Genomic DNA, 11527 nt, shown 5'->3' on the forward strand with positions numbered 1-11527 from the left:
TATATGATGCAGCCGGAAGGTTTTGTCGATCCTAAGAATGCTGACAAAGTATGCAAGCTCCAGCGCTCAATCTATGGGCTGGTGCAGGCATCTCGGGGTTGGAACATTCGCTTTGATGAGATGATCAAAGCGTTTGGGTTTACGCAAACTTATGGAGAAGCCTGTGTTTACAAGAAAGTGAGTGGGAGCTCTGTAGCATTTCTCTTATTATATGTGGATGACATACTATTGATGGGAAATGATATAGAATTCTTGGAAAGTATAAAGGCCTGCTTGAATAAGTGTTTTTCAATGAAGGACCTTGGAGAAGCTGCTTACATATTAGGCATCAAGATCTATAGAGATAGATCGAGACGCCTCATAGGTCTTTCACAAAGCACATACCTTGACAAGATATTGAAGAAGTTCAATATGGATCAGTCCAAGAAGGGGTTCTTGCCTGTATTGCAAGGTGTGAGATTGAGCACGGCTCAATGCCCGACCACGGTAGAAGATAGAGAAAAGATGAGTGTCGTCCCCTATGCCTCGGCCATAGGGTCTATCATGTATGCCATGCTGTGTACCAGACCTGATGTAAACCTTGCCGTAAGTTTGGTAGGAAGGTACCAAAGTAATCCCGGCATGGAACACTGGACAGCGGTCAAGAACATCCTGAAGTACCTGAAAAGGACTAAGGATATGTTTCTCGTTTATGGAGGTGACGAAGAGCTCGTTGTAAAGGGTTACGTCGATGCTAGCTTCGACACAGATCTGTATGACTCTAAGTCACAAACCGGATACGTGTATATTTTGAATGGTGGGGCAGTCAGCTGGTGCAGTTGCAAGCAAAGCATCGTGGCGGGATCTACATGTGAAGCGGAGTACATGGCAGCCTCGGAGGCAGCACATGAAGCAATCTGGATGAAGGAGTTCATTGCCGACCTAGGAGTTATTCCCAATGCATCGGGGCCGATGACTCTCTTCTGTGACAACATTGGAGCTATTGCCCTTGCCAAGAAGCCCAGGTTTCACAAGAAGACCAGGCACATCAAGCGTCGCTTCAACTCCATTCGTGAAAATGTTCAAAATGGAGACATAGATATTTGTAAAGTGCATACGGATTTGAATGTCGCAGATCCGTTGACTAAACCTCTTCCACGAGCGAAACATGATCAACACCAGAACTCTATGGGTGTACGATTCATCACAATGTAACTAGATTATTGACTCTAGTGCAAGTGGGAGACTGTTGGAAATATGCCCTAGAGGCAATAATAAAATGGTTATTATTATATTTCCTTGTTCATGATAATTGTCTATTGTTCATGCTTTAATTGTGTTATCCGTAAATCGTAATACATGTGTGAATACATAGACCATAACATGTCCCTAGTGAGCCTCTAGTTGACTAGCTCGTTGATCAATAGATGGTTACGGTTTCCTGACCATGGACATTGGATGTCATTGATAACGGGATCACATCATTAGGAGAATGATGTGATGGACAAGACCCAATCCTAAGCATAGCACTAGATCGTGTAGCTCGTTTGCTAAAGCTTTTCTAATGTCAAGTATCATTTCCTTAGACCATGAGATCGTGCAACTCCCAGATACTGTAGGAATTCTTTGGGTGTACCAAACGTCACAACGTAACTGAGTGGCTATAAAGGTGCACTATAGGTATCTCCGAAAGTGTCTGTTGGGTTGGCTCGGATCGAGACTGGGATTTGTCACTCCGTATGACGGAGAGGTATCTCTGGGCCCACTCGGTATTGCATCATCATAATGAGCTCAATGTGACTAAGTAGTTAGTCACGGGATCATGCATTACGGAACGAGTAAAGTGACTTGCCGGTAACGAGATTGAACGAGGTATTGGGATACCGACGATCGAATCTCGGGCAAGTAAAGTACCGATTGACAAAGGGAATTGTATACGGGATTGCTTGAATCCTCGACATCGTGGTTCATCCGATGAGATCATCGTGGAACATGTGGGAGCCAACATGGGTATCCAGATCCCGCTGTTGGTTATTGGCTAGAGAGGTGTCTCGGTCATGTCTGCATGATTCCCGAACCCGTAGGGTCTACACACTTAAGGTTCGATGACGCTAGGGTTATAAGGAAGGTTTGTATGTGATTACCGAATGTTGTCCGGAGTCCCGGATGAGATCTCGGACATCACGAGGAGTTCCGGAATGGTCCGGAGGTAAAGATTTATATATGGGAAGTCAGCATACGGTCACCGGAAATATTCGGGGGTATACCGGTATTGTACAGGGACCACCGGAGGGGTTCCGGGGGTCCACCGGGAGGGTCCACCTGCCCCGGAGGGCCTTATGGGCTGTAGGTGGAAGGGAACCAGCCCTTAGTGGACTGGGCGCCAACCCCCTAGGGCCCATGCGCCTAGGGTTTGGGGGGAACCCTAAAGGGGGGGCGCCCCCCTTGCTTGGGGGGCAAGCTCCCTCCCCCCTTGGCCGCCGCCCCCCCTCTAGATCTCATCTAGAGGGGTCGGCCCCCTTCCTCCTTCTCCCTATAAATAGAGGGGTGAGGGGAGGGCTGCAGCACCACATCCAAGGCGCAGCCCCTCCCCTCCCCAACACCTCTCCTCCTCCGCGTGTGCTTGGCGAAGCCCTGCCGGAGAACTATCACTCCACCACCACCACGCCGTCGTGCTGCTGTTGGAGCCTTCTTCCTCAACCTCTCCCTCCTCCTTGCTGGATCAAGGCGTGGGAGACGTCACCGCTCCGTACGTGTGTTGAACGCAGAGGTGCCGTCTGTTCGGCGCTTGGATCATCGGTGATTTGGATCACGACGAGTACGACTCCATCAACCCCGTTCTCTTGAACGCTTCCGCTCGCGATCTACAAGGGTATGTAGATGCACTCCTCCCCTCTCGTTGCTAGTAAACTCCATAGATTGATCTTGGTGATGCGTAGAAAATTTTAATTTCTGCTACGATCCCCAACAGCCCAGTCCCAAACTGCAAACATGAAAAAGAGTTAATCTCTCAAATAATCAAACAAAAACTCCCAATGGAGTCAAAAACTTTACTTTTATCGCTTGGGAACCGCCACTAGCGTGCTTAGCATGGAAGATGTTGATAACTGATGGTCATGAAGTAAATGAGAAGGGTGCATGTCTCAAAATATCATTTATCTCTGTTTTAAAAACTTGAGCTCTGGCACTTCTGCAAATCACTGCTTCCCTCTGTGAAGGGACTATCTATTTACTTTTATGTTGTGTCATCACCTTCTAAAACAAGCGCCAGAAACTGAGAGAGCACAGTTGTCATGATTTATGCATTGTGTGTAGCTAATGTTGGGTGCATCATGACTGGATCTTTTCTACCATGAATTACAATGTTTAGTCACTACTTGAACTTTGGAGGTGCTCTGCATTTAATTTTTGCGGTCTCAGAAAGGGCTAGCGACATACCACTATTGTCATTTATATCATGGTTGTTTTGACAACGTGTTGCTGTTTGAGATATCTTATTATTGCTCGCTAGCTGATTATGTCATTGATATGAGTTAATATAATCTTTAACAGTTATTGTCGGCATGGTTAGTTATAATGTTGGCTGAAAACCTGGGTGATGTTTAAGCTTATTTATGCAAACAAGAGCAAAAGAGTTCGTAAAAGTTTTTCTTTTTCACTTTCAGTTTAGCAACTGAATTGCTTAAGGACAAGCAAAGGTTTAAGCTTGGGGGAGTTGATACGTCTCCAACGTATCAACTTTTCCTAACGCTTTTCCTCTTATTTTGGACTCTAATTTGCATGATTTTAATGAAACTAACCCCGGACTGACGCTGTTTTCAGCAGAACTACCATGGTGTTGTTTTTGTGCAAAAATAAAAGTTCTCGGAATGGAATGAAACTTTGCGAGGAATTTTTATTTGATAAATAAGAATTTCTGGAGCCAAGACCTACCGGAGAGGGGCCCCTGGGTGGGCACAACCCACCAGGGCACGCCCCCCTCTCCTGGCGCGCCTAGGTGGGTTGTCCCCACCTGGTGGCCCCGCATACCCTGAAACCGACGCTATAAAATCACATTATTCCAGAAAAAAAACAGGGAGAAAGAATTATCGCATTCCATGAGACGGAGCCGCCGCCGCCTCCTGTTCTTCATCGGGAGGCCAGATCTGGAGTCCGTTTGGGGCTTCGGAGATGGGGATATTCGTTCTTCATCATCATCAACCCTTCTCCATCACCAATTCCATGATGCTCCCCACCGGGAGTGAGTAATTCCTTCGTAGGCTTGCTGGTCGGTGAGGAGTTGGATGAGATTCATCATGTAATCGAGTTAGTTTTGTTAGGGCTTGATCCCTAGTATCCACTGTGTTCTTAGATTGATGTTGCTATGACTTTGCTATGATTAATGCTTGTCACTTTGGGCCCGGGTGCCATGAACTCAGATCTGAACCGTTTATGTTATCATCATTATATCCATGTTTTAGATCCGATCTTGCAAGTTATAGTCACCCACTATGTGTTATGATCCGGCAACCCCGGAGTGACAATAGTCGGGCCCACTCCCGGTGATGACCGTAGTTTGAGGAGTTCATGTATTCACTATGTGTTAATGCTTTGTTCCGGTTCTCTATTAAAAGGAGGCCTTAATATCCCTTAGTTTCCAATATGGACCCCGCTGCCACGGGAGGGTAAGACAAAAGATGTCATTCAAGTTCTTTCTATAAGCACGTATGACTATTTACAGAATACATGCCTACATTATATCGATGAACTGGAGCTAGTGTGGTATCGCCCTAGGTTATAACTGTCTCATGATGAATAGCATCCAACAAGTCACCGATCCAATGCCTAATAATTTATCTTATATTGTTTCTGCTAAGTTACTACTGCTATCATCACTGTTACACTTGCTACAAAATTACTGCTATCACTGTTACTGTTACGTTGCTACTGTTACTATTATCAAAACTATCAAACTACTTTGCTACTGATTACTTGCTGCAGATAATTAATCTCAGGTGTGGTTGAATTGACAAGTCAGCTGCTAATACCTTCAAATATTCCTTGGCTCCTCTTGTGTCGAATCTATAAATTTGGGTTGAATACTCTACCCTCGAAAACTGTTGCGATCCCCTATACTTGTGGGTTATCACAAATCTGCCGGGGATGGCGCCCGGTACCAATCCTGGTGATTACCTGGGCGACGATGTACATTTTGAGACAATGGAGGTGGAAGTGTTCAGATACCAGTACGGGATGCCTCTCGTCAAAGATGTAAGTCCTCCTCTAACAACAATGATGCGAAGATCCCATCGATGGTACATGAAAACCTGCAACGAGTTTGGGAAGGATGCTTTGACAATGAGAATTAAAGATGACCATGACTTCATTGGACAAGAACTGATTACTGTTGATTTTGACGAATTTTTCCAGTTCTACAATCAAAAGGCCCTCGACAAATCACTCGTGGCTTGCTACTGTCTGTAAGTACTACTTTCTGTAATTTAGTCTCTATATATAGCTCAGCTCTTTCATTGCATGTATATATAATTATCCTCACTATATTATGCAGATTGAAGATCGTCGAATGGAGAAAAGCACAAATCTATGACATTGGGTTCATCAACCCAAATGTCATACATGAATGGACGGTTAAACACAATGTCTCAGAAACCGAGGACAACTTGCTACAATCGTTGCTCAAAAATCAAAGCAAAGATAAAATACTTTCCTTGCAACTTCAAGTGAGTGTTACTGTCTTGTGCACATTCGGTTTCCCTTATTACTCGAGGTTATAGTAATGTAACTGGTGAGTTATGCATGTGTGCGCAGGTTCCACTTTATTCTCCTAGAGATTAAGCTTGAGCGGGGAGAAGTAACCGTCTTAGACTCGAGACGAAAAGATCCCCGGGAGTATGCGAACATGACTAAGATGCTCCAGAAGTAAGTTCAATCGATCATTATCGCACCATATCGGCAACTTTGTTCATTTCCTGATATCAAGTAATTATTTTCTTTATCTGGCAGGGTTTGGAAAGAGTTCACCGCAATTTCTCCGGGACTGCCGACCGAGCTGCGATTTAAACACCCGTAAGTAAGTACTACTACCTAGTTCCGCGCATCTCCCATTGATTCTAGCTAGTTTCATCAATACCATTTAGCATGCTTGCTTATCAGTTTAATTGACCTCTATTTCTCGTAAAGTGCTTGTGGCAGGAAGCCGGGAATGATTTCTGTGGATACTACGTTTGCGAGTTCATCTACAACGCGACGGCCTCTAATAAGCGGGGCTACTCTGAAAAACAATATGAAGTGCGTAAGCAAAAATATTCACAATTTTATTTTATTACCATCATTTGTGTTGAGTTTCATGTATTGACCCTCTTCTTCAATTTAGATCTGGCAGATGCGGGATGAACTCCTACCACATGATCACATAAAAGCAATTCAAGAGGAATTGGCGGGATTCTTTCTTGACCACGTCATCAATAAAGCCGGAGAATACCATGTGGCACTTGCCTTCAGGTGTTAGGGATTGTAAGAGATCTTATATTATATATATATATATATATGTGTGTGTGTGTGTGTAGCTAGTAGCGTCGGATAGATATACGAAAACTTGTTGTTCGACCAATCTCTCGGAGAAGGAGGAGGTCGATCACTTCTCTCTGTATATGTTCATGACGATCTTGTGTACTTAATGATTTTCTTCATTTGCTTACTAGCTAGCGTGTCGCGAGTTCTCTCTATACGTATAGTACGTAGCGTCGACCAAGCACGGAGATAAGAGAGGTCAGTTCTCTCTATTAGCTAGCTAACACAATATATGAAACCCCTAAATTAACCCTCCAAAACCCCCACCCCCCCCCCCCTTTCAAAATAAATAAAAACCCCAGCTCCTGAGCTGCTGACACGTGGATGCTTACCAACCGGGACCAAAGGCCCTCCTGCCTGGGCTCGCCGCAGCGGCCACATGGAGCCCCAACTGTCCCGGTTCGTAAGCGAACCGGGACTAAAGGTATTGGGCTTTAATCCCGACCCTTTAGTCCCGGTTCCAGAACCGGGACAAATGGGCCTTTTTCTACTAGTGTAGTTTCAAAGATCTCGTCGCGAGGAATCCAACGATGAAAACGGTCTAGAATTTAGGGCCAGTTCTTTTGCTAGCTTCTAGAATAAGCTGAAATAAGCTACCCCTACCCAGCTTATTCTAGAAGTCCAACCAAAATTATTTTTTAGAAGCCTAATAGTTAAGACTTGACTAGTAGGCTTCTAAAAAAAATTGGTTCAGCTTCTAGAATAAGCTGGGTAGGGGCAAGCTTATTCTGGAAGCCCAAAAAAACCAACAAAAGAATTGGCCCTTAGTCGCACTGTTAAAGAGATAAAACATTTTGAATAAACGAATGTACGAAAAAAAGGAAAACTCACAGATCGCGACAAATGGCGCACATGCAGTGCACCACTTGTCGCAACTGAGGAGATGAGAGTGACCTTTGCAAAGAGTATTAATTAGTTTTTTTCTAGCTTTGATTCATCAAACCCAAATTCCCTAAAATCTGATGAAAAAAGTTGGCCCATAAACTCATATTTAGGCGAGCAACTTGAATGAATCTGGATTAGGGTTTCTCGTGCCGCTGCCAATTTAGGTCCCCTCGCCGCTGGCTTCCATCTTGGCGCTGAGAGGTGTGGGGACCACAGATCTTCAAGACCTCTATGTTCTTCGTCAACGTCCAGTGATCATCATATTTCCGTGAGAATAAATTTCCTCTCGTTCTTTTGGTAGTGCCATGAGGTTAGAGGGTTTTATGTCCTCGCAGATCTGATGAGTTTATGTTGTTGTGTCAAGCTTTTTTTTGTTGGTCTGGTTCTTTGTGGAGTTGAGATATTCCATCGACACCATGGTGAAGATATAGTGATTCGACGGCCTGCACTTTTAGGGGATCATCTCCGGCCCAAATACGTTCATCGATCAAGGTTTCCCATCTTTTTGGATGGGCGACACAAGGCGCTCTCAAAAATCATTATTGGTAATGTTCGTGCAGGTGAAAGAGTGACAACATCGTTGCGTCAGCTCAATTGCAGCCTCTTTACCGAAGTCTTTGGAGTATTTTTTTAGTAGAGATTGATACCACGAAGAAGGTGTTTTCGAGAGATTTCATTGTAATCCTTAATAGGAGTTATTTTGTATTTCTTTGATATTAGGTTCAAATCAGGGTACAATAAAGTTACAGGTGTTTAAAAAAAACGCTCGGCGAGAGCACGCAAATGAATCAACGGCGTGCGCTGCAGGACAAGAGCCGCCGCGTTGGCCATCTCATCCGAAGCTCAGAAGCATACAGCCCCAACTTGGGCGGTAAACGACGCGGGAGGAGCGGAGGCGAGCAGGCGACGGTGGCGACACAGCGGCACACACGTCGGCTGGCGGCCGCAGAACAAAAAAAGAGCACGCCAAGCTGCAGCAGTAGTACAAGAAAAGGCGAGGCTCGTTGCTCACTTCTCTATTGTGTCTGCATGCCGATAGCCGCTAAGCTCTTCTACTACCAGCGCCGCCGCCCGCCACCGCTTCCGGAGCCCACCGAGCCCCGCGGTCTCGACTCCTCCTCCGCCGCCCGCCGCCGGGTTCACCCCATTCGCTCCGCGCACCACAGGCCGGTGAGATGATCATTTCAATGGCGCCTCTGCGTCTCTGCCTCTGCGTGTTCCCCTTGCGATGCGTGTGCCCGACCCTCTGTCGCGACTCGGCAGTGGGTATGGAGGTTTTGCGGCGAGTTCCTGCGGTAGAAATTTGGGGATGCAGGCATGCAGCGTATACTCCTTTTTGGTATGTGTAATCTAGCTTGTCATAAGCGTGCCTTGTGTTCGATGAAATGCCACACCTGGTTGTTACGGGGTAGCGAGCAGGAGGACTGCAATTAGTTCTGCGTGTGTACAAAGAGACCCCGAACCACCGGTAACCCAAATATTACCTCCGTGGCTCCGTCCCAAATTACTTGTCTTAGATTTGTATAGACATGGATGTATCCGACACTAAAACCTAAGACAAGTAATTCAGGACGGAGGCAGTAGTATAATTGATTGAGGATGGTTTAATAGGCAATGGCTCCTCATGAGTGGACGTTATATGATATTATGAAGGACGAATTAGATTCCTGTCTTTTCAAAATGCAAATCGAGATTCCAAACGGCACATTCTCCTTGAATATTTTGGTTACTGCATAGTTTTCAGACAGAATGATGATCCCTCATCATGATTGGGTTACACAGTTTGATTCTCTAGAACAACCATTTTGGCAAGGGAACATAAGGTATATGCTCGCAAAAGAAAAAGGAGAGGCATAAATCATGTGCGGTGCTCCAAATCAACAATACTCTGAATTGACCACTTAAATTCTATGATTGCATTCAGGGTGACCCTACAAAGGTGTCATTTTACATTTCATACGGTGTTACCTATTTTTTTGTTTCTGTGATAGGGTTAATTTGTTTGGTCAGTCTGTTGGTTAATCCGAAGCTAGTCATGCACTCATGGTGTTAAATTAATGGTGCGAAAGGTGCCAAGGTGTCGTAAAACAATTTCGCAAAAAAAAAGAAAGGTGTCGTAAAACAAGAGGTGCTCTTCATGTGTGTGGTGCTGCTTACTACTCCACTTACTGCTATGTGCCTTTCATGGGAAGCTGTTGCTCATGCTCCAATATTTAATGATCAGTGCATCTAGCATATATTTGATGTAACTAGCATTTAGCATGATCATCATAAGATATATTGGCCCTGTGGTGTCATTTTGGATCGCCTATCTTTTGTCAGTACAAGAATAGTAACAAGGGTAAAGTTCAAGTGTACATTTAGTTTAGTTACATTTTCTGATTTTCCGGAGTTTATGTGAGTCTGCTGAGCTGTGAGTATGTAACCTTTAGAATGCAGTGCACTGCAACTAATTGGAAAGATGTGCAGTTTATACTTCTGTGAGGAAAGTTCAGTTATCCTGTAAATGTTCCACAAAAGTTTTATGTTTGACCAGTAAACCCATAGGGGTGCTATGGATTGCAAACAATCATTTGTTGGCACTAAATGCTTCCGTTGCAGACCTTCTAGACATGCTTAGTGATTTTATGATTAGTCAATGTTTTTACATTCTTTCTCTCGCCTTTCTATGTAATTTGGTAAAAACTGCAGGATTAAATGGACATCTCTTTCTATACAAATATGCAATATAGAAGTGCAAGAACACTTTCCAGATTAATTTTGTTTCCAGTACCAACTTTTGTGAAATATTGGACATCAGTAAGTATAAACTTCAGTGACTCTGGATTGTGGATTTCTCATCTGTCAATTTGTCTAACACAGGGCTATGAAGTTGTTCGAGGAAACCAGATAGAGCGAAGGGCGTCTAGCGGAAGCATAACGGAACCCACAAGGAACGTGCTCTTCAGCACAAGACACAGCGCCACCGCATCAAATGACCGACTTCCTGATGCGGTTCAGCAAGCCAAGGAGAGGCTTCATCAAAGGCTCCGAAGTGTAGACCTATTTTCAGGGAGAAGGTGCGCACCGGCATTTAACTCACAGTGCTCGCTCATCTTAAACACCGATCTATGCACTTCGATATTTCCTGTTCTGCATTGATCCTCAGTTCCCAGTTGTTGCAGGCAAACATCACCAGCCGTAGGAACCATTTGGGCCGGACCTGATCTTCCTTCTGAATGTGATATCTGCTCATCAGAGGATGGCTGGTTGGCCCACCGGACTATTCGCTTCAACTCCAGCGCCTCCCTGTCAGCCTACAAAGATAAACAGATCACAGCAGAGACGTTCAGCAACGCGGCGGTGGTAGCACCACACGACCTGAGGCCTGTCTCCAAACTAGGACAAGAAGCTCTCCAAGGAACAATCGACGGTGACGACGACGTGGAGTCCTCAGTGGACTGTTCGATATGCCTTGAAGGATGCCATGGTGCATCAGACGGGCTGATTCAGCTGCGCTGCAAGCACATCTTCCATTTGGCCTGCCTGGAGCAGTGGCTGCAGTCCCGCGCCGATTGTCCGTACTGCAGGGCCGGCGTCGTCCTATCCTACCACGGAAAGAGTGACCTGGAGTATTAGCAGGGCGTTGCGGCTTTTGTAAAAGAAAGAACACTCGAGTTGCTACTTGCTGTGTGCTTTTTGAGATGTTTGCTTCAGGATCAAGTTTTGCTGCAGAAGGCTTGAAACAGAGCTGGCCTCGCTTCATCTCCTAAGTCTGTAACTCAGATTCTGCAGTCCTCTGTGCACATGGTTCTGTTCTTTTTAACAGTGTTAGAGGCTGACTCGTCGTTCTAGTCTTCCAGACCAGGCCACGAGCTCACTCGCCCCAATCCTATTTGGTACGCGGCGCACACCCCCTCGTGCTTGCTAGACTAAATAAGCCGCCGGCCCATTTCTTCCTCCACTGTTTCTTTTTCGTTTTCTTTTTTTCATTTTACTTTTTTCCAATTTTCTTTTTATTTTCATTTTCATGAACGTTTTTTTACAGATTCGTGTTTTTTTAAATTCATGCACTTTTTTCAAATTTGTGGAACTTATTTCTTTCAAATTCGGG

The 11527-nt window shown here is 45.0% G+C and overlaps 1 protein-coding gene across 4 annotated transcripts; it reads left to right on the forward strand.

The window, feature by feature from the left end:
- The first annotated feature begins 8304 nt into the window (after window positions 1-8304).
- Window positions 8305-11255, forward strand: LOC109785363 (probable E3 ubiquitin-protein ligase RHY1A). 4 transcript variants are annotated; one of them, XM_040386597.2, is made up of 3 exons: window positions 8305-8604; window positions 10297-10493; window positions 10590-11255. In XM_040386597.2, exons 1-3 carry the CDS (start codon window positions 8464-8466, stop codon window positions 11050-11052), a joined length of 801 nt encoding a protein of 266 aa, XP_040242531.1. In that variant the 5' UTR covers window positions 8305-8463; the 3' UTR covers window positions 11053-11255. The 4 variants fall into 4 exon arrangements, with proteins under 4 accessions (XP_040242531.1, XP_020199547.1, XP_040242532.1 ...); XM_020343958.3 differs by having other exon boundaries at window positions 10599-11255; XM_040386598.2 differs by having other exon boundaries at window positions 8318-8773.
- Window positions 11256-11527: the final 272 nt, after the last annotated feature.

This window comes from Aegilops tauschii, chromosome 4 (assembly GCF_002575655.3).
Source record: "Aegilops tauschii subsp. strangulata cultivar AL8/78 chromosome 4, Aet v6.0, whole genome shotgun sequence".
NCBI lineage: Eukaryota > Viridiplantae > Streptophyta > Magnoliopsida > Poales > Poaceae > Aegilops > Aegilops tauschii.

What these genes read in the sequence shown, in the direction of transcription:
- LOC109785363 (XM_040386597.2), top strand. Translation starts at nt 8,464, where the DNA reads ATGCCGATAGCCGCTAAGCTCTTCTACTACCAGCGCCGCCGCCCGCCA. An exon ending in GCTCCGCGCACCACAGGCCG is followed by an intron (nt 8,605 to 10,296) that starts GTGAGATGATCA and finishes TGTCTAACACAG; the next exon opens with GGCTATGAAGTTGTTCGAGG. An exon ending in GACCTATTTTCAGGGAGAAG is followed by an intron (nt 10,494 to 10,589) that starts GTGCGCACCGGC and finishes CTCAGTTCCCAG; the next exon opens with TTGTTGCAGGCAAACATCAC.